Source organism: Asterias rubens, chromosome 12, assembly GCF_902459465.1.
Source record: "Asterias rubens chromosome 12, eAstRub1.3, whole genome shotgun sequence".
Taxonomy (NCBI): Eukaryota; Metazoa; Echinodermata; class Asteroidea; order Forcipulatida; family Asteriidae; genus Asterias; species Asterias rubens.
Window position 1 is genome coordinate 8098098 of NC_047073.1, and position 22549 is coordinate 8120646.

Genomic DNA, 22549 nt, shown 5'->3' on the forward strand with positions numbered 1-22549 from the left:
CAAATTATCTATTTACTATCATGACCTTCAATCCCAACAAACCTACTAGTTTTTTGTTTGTTTTTGTTTTTGTTTTTAGATCCGTTTATTTTCCTTTCATCTTGTTTATATTGGTTTTTATTTGTTTATTTATTTACTTATTTATTTAGTTATTTATTTATTTATTTATTTATTTATTTATTTATTTATTTATTTATTTATTTATTTATTTATTTGTTTGTTTGTTTGTTTGTTTGTTTGTTTGTTTGTTTGTTTGTTTGTTTGTTTGTTTGTTTGTTTGTTTGTTTGTTTGTTTGTTTGTTTGTTTGTTTGTTTGTTTATTTATTTATTTATTTATTTATTTATTTATTTATTTATTTATTTATTTATTTATTTATTTGTTTGTTTATTTATTTATTTATTTATTTATTTATTTATTTATTTATTTATTTATTACTTTATTTATTAATTGATTGTTTGATTGTTTGATATATTTATCTATTTATATTTATTTATTTATATTTATTAATCCATTATTTATTTTTTTGGATATATTTATGTTGAAAAGAGCTCATTTCCGTTGCGTGTGTTGTTATTTTATTTTTTGTTATTTATTCATTTACTGATTCACCTATTTGTTTAGCCATATATTGAATTTTCGTTGTTGTTTTGTTGTTTTTATTGCTTTATTCATATTTAATCATCTGTTTATTGATGTAAGAGTTTAAGTGGAAAAGGTGATTGCTTGATTAACTTTTTCATTGATTGACCTATTTTTTGTTAAATCCATCCCTTTATTGAATTATTTGTTGCTTTATCTCTTTTTTACAGGTACTTTTCTAATTATTTATTCATTCATTTGTTAATACTTTTTATTTATTTGTTTTAATTAACTATTTATTTGTTTATTTATTTATTTGCTATTTGCTTGTCTAATTTCTGGTTTTGGGTTGTTATTTTAATTTGTGCTTTGTGTAAACAGATTATTTATATTAGTATTTATTTCAAATTATTATTATTTTCCAAAGAGAGTATTTTATATAGTGTGTTTGCTTCCCTATGTGACTGGATTAACAGGCTTTCGAGCTACAGTGTTTAATTATACTTTTGTTGATCCTGGCCATCACATTAGGGTTGTTTTATAATTTCCTGTGCCCTTATTGTTTTTCTTGCTTTGTATTTACTTTTGTACATGTACTTATAATTATCTATTTTGACATACTGTCTGCTTTTATTTGTAATTGTTTATTGGCCAAATAAAGAATAAGAATAAGAATAAGAATAATAAGTGAAGTAATAAGCGAGGTGTGTTTGTGCTGGTGGTGGTGTCGTGACGGGTTCGGTTAGTGGGAGTGGGGGGGGGGGGGAGAGCAAGATTTCCAAATGTCTTGAAAATTTCAATTCTACGACTTACTAAATCCTGCCCTTCTGCTCTCAAAGATCTATTTCGGAAGTTTCAGTGGGTTTTTGAGGGGGAGGGGGGGCAAGTTATTGACTTGTTTCAAGTTGGGTTTAATGCTAACCCAAGTCAACCTCAGTACAAGATGTTTTTTAACGACTTCCGATAATAATCAGAGTTAATTGGCGCTTTCAATTCAATTCAACTCTTTATTCGTCATGCGCAGCATGAAAATCACTTTCTCGATTTGCACACTAAAATACAGTTCTTAAAAATAGCACAAAACATACATAAACCGTAGAAATTAAAACAGCAACAATATAATTAGAATATCACATTGAACAAATAAATAGTGTTAAAATACACTGGAATTAAAATATACTTTAAAACAGAAAATAAACCAAGGATGACTTGAAGAGGAAAGGGGTGAAAAAGGAGAGAAGGAAGTGTGGGGGCGGGGGAGACAATGCATGGGAACGAGGGAGAGGCCATAGGTGACATGGATTGGTAAAGTTGTTGTTAAAATAAGATATTGCACTGGGTAAGAAGGAGAGTTCTTTTGGTGACAATAGGTCACCAAGACAAGAGAATGGTGACCAGCAATTAACATGTAGGGATTTACGTAATGTTGCGTGAACACAGATGCCTAATTTTCTTTTATTAAAGTGGTAGTTTTTTGGTATTGTGGCGGAATAGACTTGTTTACTACTTAATCCCGGGCCTACTTTCACCCTCAGAGTTTGGATTAATAAGCTACTGAGCGTTAAGGAGCTATGTCCGTTTTGGAGGAAATTAACCGCCGATCGTAGTCAATTGTCTAGCTCTTATAATAACAGGTAATCAATGCACAAAATAAATCACAATGGACAGTTTAATTCAGAACAACAAACATCAATCAGTTTAATTATATTGGCCATCTCAAGTATCGTTCACAGAATATCAGTGGTTGAATTAGATAACAATGAATAAACAAATCACTTAGTAAACCATGTACTGTGTCCCTGTTCAACCAGGTGTGCCCGTAAAACCACTATAAGGCCACCACCGCGCCAAGTCAACCAGTACACCCGAGCCTTGACGGTACACTAGGGTTCGAGGCTGGTTCCAAATGGTCGACCACAGTACGGCCGTCATATGGCAAAACAGTGCAACTCATTTTGTGGTGTTTTTGAGAAAAACAGTTGTCTGGGTAAGTTGGGGGCGCTCTTTTCATATAGCCCGGTCTCGTTTTCGCACGTGGCTCCATTATCAAGATACAACTAGACAAATTGTGGTCTTTTTGCCTTTTTGTGTGTTTTAGTATGGCAAAACGCATTATGTTGACTTAGATACTTTGTTCTGCACTTTATTTTATGGCAAAACGGTCCATTTATAAGAAGCATTCTTCTGCTTGACTGTAGCTATGTGTTCAGCACGTCAGTGTTTATCTGGTAGAAGAGGCTTTCATTATGATGTAGTGTTTTGGCTTTAGTAAATTTTTACCACTACGGTAGTGTTCACATGGCAGAACGCCTTATCTGTATGATACACCGTTTTTGCAAACAAAGAAATTCAGAAATGTTTCATTCTATGTTAGACTTTTTACATGGCAAAACAATGTATCTACAAGACGCTTCATTACTCCCTATCTTTTAATGTGTAAAGGACTCGTACAATGTAATACATGTGAAGCAGTGTTTTGATTTGCCAGATATGGTGGTATGTGCATGACAGTATGATCTCATGGCTAGATCTAGACCATCTAACAGCATGCTATGCGCAATGCTACAGCACCAACTGCAACAACATGTAGCCTTTTAGTTCAACTAAAATGAATGAGAAAATAGAAACCATTACAAAAACAGTAAGTTTTAATGAGCATGAACTGCTCATGCTGTACTAGACATAGGCATCCTTCGAACCCAGTCCATAATGTTATGAATTGTAATGTCATTAACTCAAGCTGTGAATTGCCATACATCTACATGTACACATTTTTTGTAGTGCAAGTTTACTGTTTTGTATGGTGCAAGTTATACTGTTTTGTAGGTGTAAGTTTACTGTTTTGTAGGTGTAAGTTTACTGTTTTGTAGGTGTAAGTTTACTGTTTTGTAGGTGTAAGTTTACTGTTTTGTAGGTGCAAGTTTACTGTTTTGTAGGTGTAAGTTTACTGTTTTGTAGGTGTAAGTTTACTGTTTTGTAGGTGCAAGTTTACAGTTTTGTATGGTGCAAGTTTACTGTTTTGTATAGTGCAAGTTTACTGTTTTGTGTGGTGCAAGTTCAATACACTAATAAAAATAATTAGAAATTTGTACCGCAAAACATGAATTGTTTTTTTACAAAATCCTTAAAATACTCTTTAAAACCTCACCGTAATGAGCCGGAAACTAAATTTTTGTTTCTCCCCAGTTCCCCAAATCACTTATTAAAAAAAAAAAAAAAAAAAAATAGTAGATTCAAACCAGTTCGAAAACAAGATTTCTTGTTTCGGTTGATTAATGAGATCAAAACTGCCTTAGTGATGTTTTCATACTTACATATTGTAAGTTGAGTTGTATTTATTGATGTGTTGTTGTTCGATAAAGTTCATAAATGTGAATAATGTTGACCCAATTTGTAAAGTCATAATAAACAAAGATTTAATTTGAATCAATCGAAAATTACTTCTTCGCCCCATGTTTCTTTCTAAAAGGGATATTCAAATTTTGACAATTAACGTTTTTGGTTGATAAATACTTGTGATACAATTGTTTAAAAAAATTGTTTTTACACAGTTTAATAGGATCGTACAATTAGATACGTTGTTCTGCCATAAATTGACGTTTGTGTTAAACCTTTAAAATCGTTTACATTGTTTTGGTAGGAAATATTTTGGAAAAACGGACAATTTATGGGAAGCAAGATAAGATACTTTGTTTTGCCATGAAATTTCGGGAAGAACATTACTAATGAATTTTTAAATTAATGTTTGATGCATTGTTTTGCCATAAAAATACATTATTTAATATTAGTAACATAAGTTGCATTATTGTCAATGAAATAACAAAAGTGGCAAATTAGACAATTTGTTTGGTAAAACAATGTAACTTCGCTTAAATATTAATAACAACAAAACCATTTGTTCTTTTCAAACGATTTTTTTCTGGCTGATATGTCAACAACTCACAAATATTCTGTAACAGTTTTAGTTGAATAGAGAAATACATTAAAAAATGGCAGACGATGAATCTTTGAAGCACTTTTTCTTAAAATGCTCATTTTCGAGTTGCATTGTTTTGCCATGTGACGGCCGAGTAGTCAACCAATGGTCGACCAGCTTGGGTTCGAGTCAAAATGGTCAACCTTTAGTTAACCATTGTGCACACTCGAACTTGCTCTAAGTTGCAACGGGTACGAAGTGTCTGACAACCTAAATGTGGTGTATACTAGAACTAAAATATTTTACACGAAACGGTCATTTTCCAAGTCTATACGCATACATCGTGAAATTCCGTTTTTTTTTTAATCTCTGAACTCGACTGATTGATAATTTGACTTTCCGATAATTTGTCAGCAATAAACTTTCACCAAGAGTAAACTAAAACCACAAATTTTGTGAACACTACTTTTTAATCTAAGTTCTATTTTATCCTGATGGTGACGACCGAATAACCAAGTATATGTACGAACAGTATTAATTTATTTTATTTAAATTTAATCTCCATCCATAATCTGACCTCAAAGTATTAAATTCACCGCATGACTAAGACCAAACTCTTATTCTGTAAATGCACAGCTTTTAGAACCATATAACCGTGTACTAAGTTAATAATTACTTTGTCCTTTAACATGAGTCTTGTTTAAAGGCACTGCACAGCTTTGGTCAATGGGTCATTTGTTTCTTGGATGATTGTGATAGAGGAAAATATGTTCTATCAAGTGATTTTTATTTTGTTGATTTTTGGAATGATGCGTTATTTCAAAAATTGGGTCAAAGGTCACGATAACATATTAAAGATCATAGTGACTTGTACAAAAATAGTCATAAACTTGTAAATTTTGAAGAGCCCAACTGTTTCTTAGTGGATTCTGATAGAGGAAGACATGCTCTATCAAATGATTTTTATTTCGTTGATTTTTGGAATGATACATTATTTCAAAAACGGGGTCAAAGGTTACGATAACATATTAAAGATTACAGTGACCTACATTTCAGAAAATTTATTTTTGATGAAAGAATTGATTTGAGCATGCAATTCTCATCAATTTGATACCAAATTTGCATATATGTGATATAAATTGACATGGTTATGACATATTTTTACCAAAAAGGTGGTATTTTACCCTAAAAATGTCAGACCACATGGAAAGTCCGATCGGGCTGAAAATTTGTGTGCATTCATTGCTCATTAGGACCTACAAGCACAGCAATTTTTATCAAAATCGGAAGACATGAGGTAAAAAAGTGCGTTGGTCTGACATGGAATGACCCAAATGTGAAAAACCAGTCTTCTCCTCACCTTGCTGTATCTCAACATATGCATAAAATAACAAACCTGTGAAAATTTGAGCTCAATATTGGTCGTCGAAGTTGCGAGATAATAATGGAAGAAAAAACACCCTTGTCACTTAAAGGCATTGGGCACTATTGGTAATAACTCAAAATAATTTTTTGCATAAAACCTTACTTGGTAACGAGTAATGGGGAGAGGTTGATAGTATAAACATTGTTAGGAACGGCTCCCTCTGAAGAAATGTAGTTTTCAAGAAACAAGTAATTTTCCACGAATTTGATTTCGAGATCTCAGATTTACAACTTGAGGTCTCGAAATCAGGCATCAGGAAGCACACAACTTCGTGTGACAAGGGTGTTTTTTCTTTCATTATTATCTCACAACTTCGATGACCGACTGAGCTGAAATTTTCACAGGTTTGTTATTATTTGTATGCATGTGTTGAGATACAGCAAGTGAGAAGACTGGTCTTTGACAGTTACCAATAGTGTCCACTGTCTTTAAGTTGTGTGCTTTCAGATGCTTGAAATCGAGGCCTCAGCTGTGGTCTCGAATTCAATTCAATTATTTTATTAAATGTTTTATACTATCAACACCTCTCGTAGTTTTAATGGTAAAACTTATTTTGAGTAGTTACCAATAGTGTCCAGTGCCTTTAAACAAGTTGTACAATCACGTGGAGCCTGAGCACTTCTGGGTCAGTTTGACCCGGACTCTAGTCAGCCAAAACGAAATAGAAAAGAGTCAAACTGACACAATCAAAACAACCTTATAATCTTTACACGACCTCAAATTGTTGTACCGTTGTATCACTAAAACTTTAAAACTATGATTGTGCCCCATCTTAGAGTAGATACTTTGACACAGATACAAGAAGGACGTCATAATAAATAGTTCCAAAGGAGGCAGAAAGATCAATAAATGTCAGAAACAAACCCGATATTTTGTCCAAATTATAGATAAAATATAATGTTGAACCCCGAGTTATAAAAATTACTATTTTTGAACTGTGACATTTTGCATCAATGACCTTTGATCTATGCATCTTTTCTGACGTCATCAGCCAGTTTTTCCAGAGTGCGCATGAGTTGTTGTTTCTCTTCCAATGGGGAGTCCGTGTCCAGTTCAGGTTTATGCATAGAAATGACCGAACGATCTGTATTAATATGAGAAAAGTAAAGACAATAAGAAAAACAGGGTGTCTATTAAAAGTTCGAAAATGTTATAAGGTGAAGGTATGGGTATAGTTTGATGGTGTCTTCGAAGGCAAAGTATGGAACCGTTCAATTAATTTTAATCTAGAAATGTAGAAATACACAATAAAACTAACCTGTGAAAATATCAAAAGGTGGCGTTTTTGATGAGGCAGAAACTCTAGAGGGGTTTCAACGTCCACGCATGAAGAATAATCCCTCATTGGAATAGAAACGTTCCACGCACGAAACGTGTCTCAAATTGAATTTTTTATTATCTAAAATCTTTTCAAAAATGCTATACACTTTCAACGGTCAGTTTAGTCTTATTTCGTCCTCTCTCGAGGAAACGAACGTTTATTTAGTTCCAACCAAATAATTTAGAAATGTTTGTATTTCTTATATTCTTGTTTGTTTACGTCACTTTAGGGGATCCACACACTCATTAGTCAATTAATGGTATGGAATTTGGATGGGGGGGGGGGGGTAATATATAAATGCGCACCCAAATACAACTGCGCACTTGGTTGTTGAGCGACCTTCTCTGCAACACACAGCCACACGACGGTATCCGCACCCTGTTCCGGTGCGCGCAGTTTGCTCTTTCCATCACGGGTCCTCTTAGTCACTCGAAGGAATTTGTACAACAATGGCGTGTCCGTTATCCCAGGACGCATTGCCGAGAAGTGCACGTTCGGATACTCCTTGGCCCACATTTCAGTCATGATCAGTTGTTGACGCTGCATGTATGGATGAAATGTACATGACGTCATTAACCGCCATTTTGGAAAAGTGCACTCGTGTGCGCGCTACGCACGACTCTCAGCCAATGATGGCTGCACGTGTGCACGTTTCGTGAAAGACAGCGGTCAATGTAGGGGTCTATAGATTGGGGTTGTATTGAATCGTAAATCTTATTCTTGCAAAAACTTTCACACTAAAAATGAAATGACCGACAAACGTAATTATTGTGTCATAACTTTAAGGGACAAAAATGAAGAAAAAAAATCAAGATTTTATTTTGCAAGAAATATCAGTCAGTTGTCAATGGAACTTCTTCGAAATTGAGTAGATTCTATACTCTGTGACAATTGTAACTGTATTCCAAATATTATTGAACCGTTTGTCATGTCCTAAAGAAATAAACGGTTGTCCCCGGTATAAATAGGTAAACAAGTACATGATAATGAAACTGTATACCTTGCCCCGTGCATAGCAATCGTGTCCATCGAATGGTTCCATGTTTTCGTTGTTAAGATCGGAGAGATTCAGTTTTTCTGGGTAGACACCGCATGTAGAAACCATGATCTGTAAAAAATGTAAACAGTACTTTTATTTTTTACCTATAACACCAAATAAGAATCTGTTGTTTTTCCAAGGATTTTATTTTTGTTTTACAAACTTGTCATTCCCTTATAAAAATTGATGGGCAAAGGCCATTTATTGAAACATAACTGATTGATTATTTATCTTGTATTTGTCCATGTGTATTTATTCGAGCCTCGAAGTGTTACGTCAAACGTTGTTCAGGCGTAATAATTTACGTCGAGTAAAACGATATGCTACCTCACAGATAGGCGTAACTCACCACTCGTGATCCAGGCGTCTTGTTGATGGTCGGTAGCAAAGTCTTCGTAAGAAGGTACGGCCCCATGGTATTTATTGCGAAGTTTTTTTCAAAACCGAAGTCCGTAATCTCTCTTGTATATACTACATCTGCAGCATTGTTCACCTTGCACGATAATTAAAAAAAAACAATAAAATGGCATTGCCTATAGAAAAACACAGAATCACTTCTTTGTAGGGTTTTAGTAATAATTACACATTTTGTTAGAGTTTTGTTACTCTTTGTAGAAAACAAAACACAATTTCCACATATTATTTGAATTGGCCTTTGGTTTAAAGATAATGAAGCTTCCCTTAAAGGCAGTGGACACTATTGGTAATTGTCAGACTAGCCTTCACAGTTGGTGTATCTCAACATATGCATAAAATAACAAACCTGTGAAAATTTGAGCTCAATCGGTCATCGAACTTGCCAGATAATAATGAAACCACCCTTGTCACACGAAGTTGTGTGTGTTTAGATGGTTGATTTCGAGACCTCAAGTTCTAAACCTGAGGTCTCGAAATCAAATTCGTGGAAAATTACTTCTTTCTCGAAAACTATGGCACTTCAGAGGGAGCCGTTTCTCACAATGTTTTATACCATCATCCTCTCCCCAGTACTCATCACCAAGAAAGGCTTTATGTTAATAAATATTTTGAGTAATTACCAATAGTGTCCACTGCCTTTAAAATATTACTTGCTGTGATGTGGTGTAGTTTTTGAGAAATGAGTAAAACAATGTCACGAAAATAATTTTCGACTCATGAGACGAAAATCATTTAAGCAGGTACACTGTATCAACCCGTATTGATATTTAAATACCAGAACTGGTAAATACTTTGTATGCTCTCTCATGAGACGAACACTATTTCCGTGACATTGTTTTACTAACTTATCAAAACAACAGCACCTCAGCAATCCAGATTTTAAGGGAAGATTTCTACCATCATTATCTTCAGACCGTGTGAGTTAAGGGTAGACAGTGGACATTTCGTTTTGTGTCATACAAAAAGTATCCAAAGCCCTTAAAGGGGCCTGTGTCGTCATGATCAAACAGGCCATGTACATGGAATTGTGAACTTTCACCCATAGTAATGCTGCACGCACGTGCCCTCACATGCAACCTCAGAGTGCAACCTCACATGTAAACAGGGCTTTTTTATGACAGGCACCTTTAAACTAACAAAATAGTTGAATAGTCACTTAATTATGCAGCAGGTGCTTCAACATTCAGTTGTTTCCTGCAAAGTATATGTGGGACTGCGTTTGAGACCTTCTCTTTTTTTACACAGCACCTTGTAATGGTTGACAAGGTGCTAGCTGTGGCGCAATATGCGGCCAATAAAACTTGGAACACCGGGGCGAATTCTCTTTTCGATTAGTGCACTGGGTTCTTCTACGTACGTTACTCAACACAATGGACAAACGGCCGTTAAAGCCCACCATCTATACATGTCTAAAACGCTATGTTTTTAAAGTACAATCAAGTCGTAAACTACTTTGACTGCAAATTTCTCCCACTTTATACAAATCACATAGGCCTACAACGACTTCATTTTATTCCTTACATTAACATGACAGGGCTCACCAAAATGATGACTTTGTCCAAATGTAATGATTTGAACATGATATAGAAAGGTTTGCGGTAACACCATATAATGACTATCTCTAATGAGTTGGGGTGGTTCTGAAAAGAACCGTCGGTCTCAACTCGGCGTTTCGATCAGTATGCTCTGATCGTCTTCTTGAGAAAAGATAGTCATTACATGGTGTTACCACAAACCTTTCTATATCGTATTTCCACCATGCAAAGTTTCAAATCCTACTGATTTGAACATGGTAAAACCATAGAGAAAGGACCACTCTATGGCAAAACAAAATACGTTTAAAGGCACCTGGAAATAGGAATTGTTTTCTTTTAAACATAAGAGTATATGTTTATTAACAATAAAACAATTTTTTTTTTTTTTTTCACGATTTATATGTAAAAAAAAAAAAAAAGTGCTGGGGGGGGGGGGGGGTTGACTCCACCTACCCATTTTGTGAAGGAAGACTTTGCCTCGATCAAACATAGACCCCCCCTCGATGCGTAGATAAACACACATGCAAAAGTACATGTGACGTGAGTTTGTACGCTGCGAAAAAGGTTTTTTTCTGGCATTTTTCCGGCAATGCCGACCAGGTGTATTGCTGCTGGATGCAGCAAAACAACTAAAGATGGGGTCAGTCTTCATCTGTTTCCTGCAGATCCCAAGTATAGGCGGTTGTGGGCTGCGAAAGTCAGATTAACTAGAGCAAAGTGGTCCGGTCCGACGTCTTTTTCAGCGCTATGCAGCGAACACTTCGAGCCGTTGTGCTTCGAATCCGGGATACACCACTCATTTGACATGACGAGAAGAGCCATTCTTAAACACGACGCCGTCCCAACAATTTTTCCAGCTAGTGGGAAGTCGAAGAAGGTATCTGAAAGACGTGACGAACCCAGAGGAGCATTTGCTAAACGTGAAAAAATTCGGGTAAGTTTGAACTTTGAGGGTATGTTTTTAGCTTTTGCCAAGTGACACGTTAATTGTTGGTACCGCATGCGATTCACCGTGCGTGCAGGTCCTATGTGACCGTCCGCACATTATACAGCAGCCATAGTGCGTGCGTGCAGTCTGCTCCGTGGCCGTATTTCTATAATAATACGTAGGCAGACCCACATATTACAACCCATTTGGTCACTAAAAAGTCGCAAAGTTAAATAAAAATAGCAGCAATAGCTTTTGTAAAAACCACAAGGCGTTCAACATGTTCAAGTTTCAATGTACGTATGTGTGTAAAATCGTGTATAAATTTGTTTTGATGTGCCATGTTCCCAGACGTAATGTACGGGGGCCTGACTACAAATTTTCTCTATAAATATCGCGCCTTGAATTACGTCACGAACAGCGCCCTCTCGGGTCGAGGCCTACTCGTAAATTTGTAAATACAATCAAAACTAATATTTTTAAACCTTAGTTAACTTTTTATTTACATTCCTCTCATAAAAACACATATTTTAGTGACAAAAGCTTTATTTAAAAAAAATACCACTTCCAGGGACTTTAAAACAATTACATTCAAGTTTGTCGTTTACTGTGGGGGATGCCATCTTGTTTATGACCCGCTGCCTGGTGATCGTGAGATGTCGGGCGCATCATGGATATGCATAAAGATGACGTCGGGTAACTTGCAACGCTCACGTCACGACTTAGTACACGCGACGTCACATCATGCATATTCATAACTCTTCAGACAGGCCAGACTTGCCCATCTAATGAATATGCCAACTTATGCAGATCAGCCGGCGCCATGTCAAAAGTGATAAAATTAAGACCATTCCATACCAAAACATGAAGCTCCTTCCAGTCCTTCGCGAACTTTGTTGCAAATTCGTAGACCTCTCTGGGCTTGGATAGCTCCAGTACGTGTAGATGTATGTTCTGGGACAGGAAATAAGAATGTGTAAACTATAAAGGGAAATAAAAACACTTTCTTCATTAATGATAATATCGGAATTTAGCCAATTTAGAAGTTGAAAAATTAGGGGAAAAGATCGTACAGGGTATTGAAACGTTTAAATTACTGAAGAAGAAAAACCCAGATAATATGACCCGTTAGGCAGTGGTGTACAGACTATTAAAGAACCTGAATGACAAAAGGTACTCGGCGGTCTGGCTTCCTACCCCTCCAACATTTTCGAAAGCTCCCAGCTCTACATATGTCCTTGGCTATGTTTTTTTTAGTCGCCGCTCTATCATAATACCTGATTGAAAACTTACTTTAGAGTCTATTTTTCAGCCAAAAAAACACACACAAAACAAAACAAACTGCACTTTTATGCCGATGCTGGTATGACACTTGGCGTTAAAACAAAACAACAGTGAGTGTTATTTTACAGCGACCTTGCTGGTACACCAATATTTGCTGGTATGACGTATAGGCGTTAAAAAACACATCAAGTTGTATATGCTGATGGATAATAAGTCTTCGCCTCGGGAAGATAGGCTGCTCCGGGGATCACCTCGAGTGACTAGTTTCACTATGCCACTCGAAGCAGTCAATCTTTGTGTACTACTGTTATAAACTCGAAAAATGTAAGTTTCACTAATCACTAATCGACTGCGGATCACTCACCTCGTTCCCAGTTTTCTCAACAACCTCTTTCCTCGTTTCCTCGTCCGCATACTGGCAAAGCATATGGACTGTGCCACCTGAAAATTCAAGCATTTTTTTTAATGCATGTTCGCTTCAAACAAAGCTAAAAGACACTCTTGGTAAGGGGCTAGGCTGCAAGAGAAATTATTTATTTAATATGAAATAAAACTCTTTTAAAAGTCTAGATTGTAGGAGTGGGGGGGGGGCATGCACCATTCAATGAGATCGAAATGGATAACAGTATGTGGAATAATAATAATAGTAATATTTATAATAATAAGTGCGATTTATATATTACCTAATATAAAGTATCTCTAAGTGCTTTACAAATAACTCAAATAAATAACCTAGTGAATGATGTACAATTAACTGAATTAATGCTGTTCAGAAAAAAGGTGGGTCACTTCAGGGGACTTTTGTATGTTTTAAATGAGGTGACTGAACGAATGTGATGTGGGAGATTGTTCCAGAGAGTGGGAGCAGACGCTATAAATGACCGGTTTCCGTAGTATTGTGTGTTGAATCTTTGAATTTGAAGGAGATGTTGGTGTTGTGAGCGAAGGGAACGGGTTGTAGTGATGAGGGAGATCTGTGGTGTAGATTGGATAATAAAGCTGTTGGAATGGTAAATTGATCTACATGATCAGAGGTATATTATACAAAGTTTACAACAAAATCCTCCCTTTCCATGGACGTTGTCCATCTTCCCAGGGCTTACCTCGTTTAGCAAGTTCCATAGTTACGCTTTTCCCAATGCCTGTGTTTGCTCCGGTCAACATAAATGATTTGCCAGACAAATCAACTTTCAAGTCATTTTCGTCAAAGTTCTTTGAAGCAGCCAGAAATCCAGGCCTTTTTGGAAAGAAATGAAAAGAAACAAGAGGGGGATAAAAATGGGACGCGAAGACAATTGAGGATTGAAAGCCATTTTATACTCGAAATAGTTGTTAGAGCATCAACATAACACATTGTGACATGGTGTCCTTTAGAGTATAGCGTATAGTTTTTGAGGAAGAGGCAATTTTTCACGTAAGAAGACTTCTGCTGAAGCCTTTTATTATGCACAAGACACACAACATTTTGCAACAAGTGTTTTTTTTTTCTTTCATTATTTTCTTGCAACTTGATGACCAATTGAGCCCCAAATTTCACAGGTTTGTAATTGTATGCATTTTGGGACACCAAGTAAGAACACTGGTTTTTAAATATTACCAAACATGTCCAGTGCGTTTACGTTTAAAAATAAATGGAAATTAGAAAACCTTTTTGACAAGCCTACAGCAGCGTTTGATTGTACCAACCATTTTGTAAAAAGAAAAATTCACTTCAAAGTTACGTGGTTTTACGGTGGCTGATCTCCGCCAACAAATACACACTTTTTCAGTAGGGCGTTATAACGCCCTATACGGCGTTATAACGCCCTATTTTACGGCGTTATAACGCCCTGTTAGGACGTAATAACGCCCTGTACGGCGTTATAACGCCCTAAATTACGGTGTTATAACGCCCTAATTGAGAAATGAGGAGTTTTATATAACACCCGAGCAGATCCTTGCCATTTGATTGGAGGATTGTCCGTCACGTGATAGCAAATAAAAGTGCCATTGCACGCTGAGTCACTCACCGTGCTTTTTCGTTCCATCCGAAAAGTACCATTGCACGCTGCCAGCGTGCAATAGTACCCTTCTTCCCGATCCTAGGAAGGTTTCTGCCGCACGGTTGTTTAAGCTCAAAGTGTTTCCAGAAAATAAAAGTGCTTATAATTTAACTGTGAGTTTTATTTTTTTACATTTTTTTATTCTTGCTATATGTACTTGACATATTATCACCCTTCGTGATTGAGGACTAGAAAAATGATTGTCACCATGGACCTGCTTGCTTTTAGCTGATGGTTTTATGCTAACATTAGTCGATAGGCGTCGTTTCTGTGGAAATTATTTAATAAATATAATTTGTATGCTATCCCCACACTTTGTTTTTTAAAGCCATTGGACCCTTTCGGTAAACAGTGTTGTCAAAAGCCCACACTTTGTGTGCCACAACTTCTACATCAAATAACAAACCTGTGAAAATTTAGGCTCAATCGGTCATCGGAGTCGGGAGAAAACAACGGAAAAACCCACCCTTGTTTCCGCGCGTTTCGCCGTGTCATGACATGTGTTTAAAATAAATCCGTAATTCTCGTTAACGAGAATTTATATTGTTTTGCTGTTTTCTCAAAAAGTAAAGCATTTCATGGAATATATTTAAAGAGAAGTCTTTCACCATTGCCTTCTGTAAACCCTGTAAGTTATTTGTAAATCTGTGAATTTTTTTTTTCTGAACCAAAGGGTCCAATGGCTTTAAAACGGATGCTTAATCTACAAGTTTTCATATTTTTTCCTGAATTCTTTGGCATAATATAATTACTATTAAAAAGACAGATTGGCTGGAAAGCACCGTTTTATTCTTTAATTTCTCCCTTTGGAAAACAACTTGTGGAAGAGCTTTATAGCCCTTAACTTATGAAGAAAATATAAAACACTTTACAAAACTTGAACAAGATAACTAAAAACATTGGATCGGTCTATAGTTGGTCTTTGAAAAGCATTTGTAACCGTTTGTTATAAAATGCACATGGGTAGAAACATGTTGTTAAAAAGTAGAATACATGTACAATGATCCGCCGAACAAGCCTAGAAAAATGCGCAGTTTTCCTTTACCTTGTGACTAACACGGTCGGCAATTTATGGGAGTTTAATTTTTGACTCCAACAATTAATGGCCGACCGTTTTAGTTCGCAGAGTAAAAAGAAAACCACGCAATTTTCGAGGCAAATTTGTATGGATCATTGTATTCTACTTTTAAAACATCTTTCTACCCATGTGCATTTTATAACAAACGCTTTTTATAGATCAACTCGTCCGATCCAAGGCAACGTGTTCCTTATTTACAACTAATACGAGTTGCCCAACATGTTCAACATGCTCATCACGGTCATACAAAGAATATGAAAGGGGTCGGAGACCACGTGTGACTTTAAAAGGTTTTTAAAATACGCATCAATTTGATTGAACATTTTTGATAAGTAGTACTTTAGGGCGTTATTTTACGCCCTAATAGGGCGTAAAATTAGGGCGTAATAACGCCCTATTACTCAATTAGGGCGTTATAATTTAGGGCGTTATAACGCCGTATAGGGCGTTATTACGCATGGTTTTATATAAAAAAATGATAGTTTTCTTACCCGTAATTCGGGTGTACGCTAATCCAAGGTTGTGAATTTCTGTTACCGATTATTTATTTCTGCGTTGATAATAATTAATAAATTTTCGGTGGTATCTCAAAAACATGACTACTTTGAAAATCAATTTTTCACATACTAATTCAATTGTGTATAGCAAAAAGGTATACTTTGCCTTTAAATTATTATCAGAGTGGAACCATAACAAAAACATTTAAAAAAATACAGGTATCTTCTCCTGAAGACAAACACAGTTTTGTTCGAAACGTCGAGACCTCACACAACAGCTGTCAGAGGAAACACATTTTCTTTTAAAGGCATCTGGAAATAGGATTTGTTTTCCTTTTAAACACAAGAGTATATGTTTATTAACAATAAAACAATTTTTTTAGTAATTGTTTGTCACGATTTATATGTTAAAAAAATTAATCAAGTGCTTGGGGGGGGGGGGTGACTCCGCCTACCCGTTTTGTGACGTAGGAAAAGGAAGACTTTGCCTCGATCAAACATAGACCCCCCTCGATGCGTAGATAAACACACGTGCAAAAGTACATGTCATTCCAAGACGCGAGTTTGTACGCTGCGAACAAGTTTTTTTTCTGGCACTTTTCCGGCAATGCCGACCAGGTGTATTGCTGCTGGATGCAGCAAAACAACTAAAGATGGGGTCATTCTTCATCTGTTTCCTGCAGATCCCAAGTATAGGCGGTTGTGGGCTGCGAAAGTCAGATTAACTAGAGCAAAGTGGTCCGGTCCGACGTCTTTTTCAGCGCTATGCAGCGAACACTTCGAGCCGTCGTGCTTCGAATCCGGGATACACCACTCATTTTGACATGACGAGAAGAGCCATTCTTAAACACGACGACGCCCCAACAATTTTTCCAGCTAGTGGGAAGTCGAGGAAGGTACCTGAAAGACGTGACGAACCCAGAGGAGCATTTGTTAAACGTGAAAAAATTCGGGTAAGTTTGAACTTTGAGGGTATGTTTTTAGCTTTTGCCAAGTGACACGATTTTTTGTTGGTACCGCATGCGATTCACCGTGCGTGCAGGTCCTATGTGACCGACCGCACATTATACAGCAGCCATAGTGCGTGCGTGCAGTCTTCTCCGTGGCCGTATTTCTATAATAATACGTAGGCAGACCCACATCTTACAACCCATTTGGTCACTAAAAAGTCGCAAAGTTAAATAAAAATAGTAGCAATAGCTTTTGTAAAAACCACTAAGCGTTCAACATGTCTCGGGTCGGGGCCTACTCGTAAATTTGTAAATACAATCAAAACTAATATTTTTAAACCTTAGTTAACTTTTATTCACATTCCTCTCATAAAAACACATATTTTAGTGACGAAAGCTTTATTTAAAAAAAATACCACTTCCAGGTGACTTTAAATTAAATATACTTAAAGACAGATTGGACACAGATTGTTAAAATGTCAAAGACCAGTCTTCTCACTTGGTGTATCTCAACATATGCACAAAATAACAAACCTGTGAAAATTTGAGCACAATTGGTCGTTGGAGTTGCGAGATAACTATGAAAGAAAAAAACAGTAATTACCAATAGTGTCCACAGCATTTAAAAGGGGGATAGTAATCCATCAAGGGACCATTTCCCCCCAAATTAAGCAGATTATGCCTGCATGACTTCACTTACTCGAAATCTGTGAGTTTATCCATAACGACATCCAGTGCGCAGCAAGTCAATGTTAAACGGTCTCCAACGAAGTAATGTAATAGGTTTAAATGTTGTCATTTCTTTTAACTACAACGGAGCTCCGTGTCTGGAAATTTGTTTGCTGGTACTACGGAAGAGTCGGTTATCTATGGGGCGCCGTTTATGACTTTATTACGAAACAAATTTCCCAGTATATCTGTCGGGGGTTGTGTTTGGACTGTACCTGGGGGAAGTTTGGCCCTGACTAGTATGTCACCAAGGTTCTTAGGGCGGCGGAATGCAACCATGGGAACCTCAGGGATTGCTGAGTGTAACCTGCTGGAGGAGTGAAGTATAGGCATGTTATTATTGAGAATTGAGGGAAGTTTGGGTAGTTTGGGGTGGAAGGTGGTGACCAAAGCAACTCTATTGGTAGGAGCTTTTTTAGCTCCCGTGTTAGTCAACAGAGTATGACGAGGTACGTTGAGAGCCCTGTTGATAGCAAGTTGGACCCTACGTTCGCTGTGTCCCCTAGATACAAGGTGTTTCCTTAGCTCTGATGAGCGCCTCTTGTACAGGGTATCTGTGGAACAGATACGCCTGATACGTATGGCCTGACTGTAAGCAATTGCCTTCTACTAGTGACTAGGGTGACAGCTATTGGAGAGAAGGTACTGGTGGGTGTCGGTGGGTTTACTGTAAACATCTGTGACAAGACCATTAGGAGACTTGGTTATTGTCACATCTAGAAAGTTCATTCTGGTGAGAGATTGTGTGGTAGTGAACTTTATGGTTGGGTGAAATGAGTTGATATAGTCAATAAACTCATCCAAGCTGTCTTGGTCACCACACCAGATGGAGAAAATATCATCAATAAATCTCCACCAAACTAGTGGTCGGTTGGGGGAGGAGGACAGGAGTCTGTCCTCCAACTGAGACATGAATAGGTTAGCATATGAGGGTGCCATTTTGGTACCCACGGCAGTACCCTGTACCTGTAGAAAATGCACGTCAGAAACTGTGAAATTATTCTTCATTAGAATGTGGCTCATGAGTTCCTTAATATGACTCACTGAGGGGCGGGACTGATTACTAGCATTGAGGGCAGAGACACATGCACTCATGCCTTCATGATGGGGTATGTTAGTACATGTATACAGTGATGAAACATCAAAAGTAACCAAATTAGCAGAGTCAGGTATTTGGTGCTTGACCTCATCTAGCTTGTGGAGAAAGTCTTTGGTATCCTTGATGAAGGAAGGATTACGGCAGACTAAGGGTTTGAGGAAGCTATCGACAAACTCAGAAATGCGCTCTGTGGGGCTACCATTCCCAGATACAATAGGTCTCCCCGGGTTATTGGGCTTGTGTATCTTCGGTAGAAGGTAGAACCTTGCTGTACGGGGGTCATGTGGGAGGAGATAGTTAAATGTATCTTTCTCAATACCATTGGCGTTATAAATCCTAACCAGGGTGTCACTGCTATCTTGGGAGAAAGATTCAGTGGGATCAGAAGCACATTCAATGTAATGATCAGTGTTACTGAGCTGTCTAAGGCCCTCAGCAATGTAGTCATGTGTGTTCATGACTACAACTGCGGACCCCTTGTCAGCCCGTTTAATCACTATGTCTGGTAATTGGCGGAGTTGTGTAAGGGCGTGCCGCTCATCTTGGGGGAGGTTATTGGGAGTAGGGGTACTGGGGGCCTTAAGAACCTCGGAGTTAACCGAATATGTCTCTAGAGACACATCTCGGTTCTTAGGGGGTACCCAAGTACTCTTTTCCCTGAAGCGGTTGCGGGGAATAGGTTGGGTCTCCACAGATGACTCGAAGCGGGCGGCGCTTCCTGCTATTATGCTAATGTACGTGCTACTTTGCTAATATAGCGCGAAACAGAAATATATATAGAAAGAAACAAAAAAATATAATATAGAATGAAGAGACCGCACTGTGCGGCCTGGCCATTATTCGTCGAAGGGGGCGCTTCGTTCTATATATATTTTTTTTCATTCTATATTATCTGTTTCGCGCTATATATGTTTCGTTCCATATAGTTCTGTTTTGTTCTATATATTTTTTATTTCGTTATATATATTTTATTTCGTTCTAAATATTTTTATTTCGTTAAATATATTTTTATTTCGTTCTATATATAGATATTTTCGTTCTTTATATTTTTTATTTTGTCCTATATACATTTATTTCATTCTATATATTTTTTCGCTCTCTATATTTTTATTTCATACTATATATATTTTATTTTGTTATATATATTTTTATTTCGTTATATATATTTTTATTTCGTTCTATATATAGATATTTTCGTTCTTTATATTTTTTATTTTGTCCTATATATATTTATTTCATACTATATATATTTTATTTCGTTATATATATTTTTATTTCGTTCTATATATGTGTGTTTTGTTCTATATATATTTATTTTTGTTCTATATACTTTTTATTTCGTCCTATATATATTTGTTTCGTTCTATATTTATTGGTTTCATTCTATATATATTGGTGTCGTAATAAATTCGTAAACGGCGCCCCATAGTAATCGGTTTTTTTTTTAAGGAAAGGGTGGAATGATGTGTAGAACATTAATGTGTAGAGTGAGGGAAACAAAAACTCATACAGGTTTAAATTCTACGAAACACAAGAAACTCCAAAACATTCCATTATTGACAAATCTATTGCTGGTATGCACGAAGTACTGGGATGTACGAAAGTACTGGTATGTTGGATTTCTATGGACCGTTCCGGCTTTCCACTAAGCTCCGCCCACCGCGCACGTGAGCAAGACACGTGTACAAGCCGGATTGGTCCATGAACAAAAATTACAGCACAAGGGTTAAAGCCCCTGCTCCACACAGCGTCAGATGCCGAAGCCGCAGGAATCCTGCATCCATGACGGGAGGTACTCAAAGCCTTCGGGAAGGTGCTTCCTCGACAAAGCCCAAAGCAATGACGCCCAAGCCTGACTTGCGTAAATCCATCCGCGTCGCAACCTGGAATGTCTTGACCCTAAATGGATGTGGATAACAAACAGCTATTGTCCACCAGATGGAATCTTATAACATCTCCATAATAGGTGTCACCGAAGCCAGACTGGTTGGTAGCAATTCTAACCAGTCCAAGGAGGCCACATTCCTGTACTCAGGCGGTTCTACAAAGACAAACGGGGTAGGTCTTTTTTATACGGCCACCCCTAAACATAACTATCACCAAATGGCAGGCGATTTCTGATCGTCTCCTATATGCCAGGCTACAACATCGTCATGGTCAACTCTCAGTCATCGTTGCCTATGCTCCAACAAACTCATCCGACGACAGTGCCAAGGACCAATTCTACGATCAACTTGTTGCTGTGACTGAAATTATCTCTCCTCACGATGAACTTGTCATCCTCGGTGATATGAACGCCACACCATCTTGCTGTTCAAGGCAGGGTTTCGAGTTCATCTTGGGCCCTTTTAGGTCTAGCACCACTAACGACAACTCAATAAGGCTTCTCTCTTTCTGTGCCTCGCAAAATATACCTATCACTGGTAGCTGGTTCCGTCGTAAAATCATCCATACAATGACCTGGATATCCAATGATGGTCGCACACAAAAAGAACTCGACCACATCTTGGTGAGACAACGCAATATAGTTAAATCCTACAGAGTTTACAGAGGAGCGGAAGCCCCAGCTAACACTGACCATCGCCTCCTCATCGCAAGGTTGGCCATCACTCCATGCTTCTACTCCAAGAAGCTTCCTACACCTCAGTATGACGTCGACCGCATCTGCCAGGACAAGAACCTAGCATCGAAATACTCGGTCGCAATACAAAATAGATTCCAAGTCCTAAGCGACCTCCCAGAAGACGTAGAATCAGCCTGGTCCCACATATCTGCAAACATCCGCGAAACGGCTGATGTAATCATCGGGAGGAAACAGCGCATAAAACGACGCCCCTGGCTTACTGAGGACACCCTTAAAATCCTGGATGATAAGTCAAAAGCCAGACTGGAAAATCAACATTCAGAATATAGACGTCTCCGTGGGGTCTTCCGAGCTAAGGCAAAGCAGGATAGAGAACTCTACCTTGTGAGTCTCTCCACGAGCATTGACAATGACTACTCCCACCACAGTCTAAAATCCGCATACCGAGTGATCCAAGAACTCCGCCCAAAAACCACCAATAGCGTAAGCTCCACCATCAATAAATCCAACGGCACTCCTTGTACGTCGGATACAGAGTCACTCGATAGATGGAGAGAACACTTTGAGGTCGCTCTCAACCATCCACCTGCCCCACCCCGCAGAACTACACACATCCCAGCTCCCGCTCCCCCTCCTCCAGACCCAGATATTTCTGACGATCCTCCAACATTGGAAGAGGTTAAAACAGCCATCAGTAAGTTGAAGAACGGCAAAGCAGCTGGCCCCGATCACATCCCTCCAGAGCTTCTGAAGTTCGCCCTTGAACCAATCAGCACGGTCCTTCATGACCTTTTTATTCGGGTCTGGCTTTCAGGGAAAGTACCTGCAGAATGGAAAGAGGGCATCATCGTCACTCTGTATAAAGGGAAAGGCTCTCGTTCTGAATGCAGTAACTACCGGCCCATCACCCTTCTCTCTGTTCCAGGGAAAGTTTTCGCCCACGTATTACTAGCCCGACTAAACCCATTATTAGTCAAGCACAGACGAGCAGAGCAATCCGGGTTTACTGCTGGCCGCTCTACAATGGACGCCATTCTCGCCCTCCGCCTTCTGTCGGAGTTACACCAAGAATTCAACCAACCGTTGTCGGTGGCCTATGTCAATCTGAAGGCCGCCTTTGACTC

The 22549-nt window shown here is 37.8% G+C and overlaps 1 protein-coding gene across 1 annotated transcript; it reads right to left on the bottom strand.

Annotated features, from left to right (window-relative positions):
- Positions 1–6449: 6449 nt before the first annotated feature.
- LOC117297765 (dehydrogenase/reductase SDR family member 12-like) lies at positions 6450–17771 on the bottom strand. Its single transcript, XM_033780913.1, has 8 exons — positions 17714–17771; positions 13550–13683; positions 12811–12887; positions 12021–12116; positions 8632–8775; positions 8244–8351; positions 7549–7783; positions 6450–7006 (listed from the first exon to the last, which is right to left on the bottom strand). Exons 1-8 carry the CDS (start codon positions 17734–17736, stop codon positions 6888–6890), a joined length of 936 nt encoding a protein of 311 aa, XP_033636804.1. The 5' UTR covers positions 17737–17771; the 3' UTR covers positions 6450–6887.
- Positions 17772–22549: the final 4778 nt, after the last annotated feature.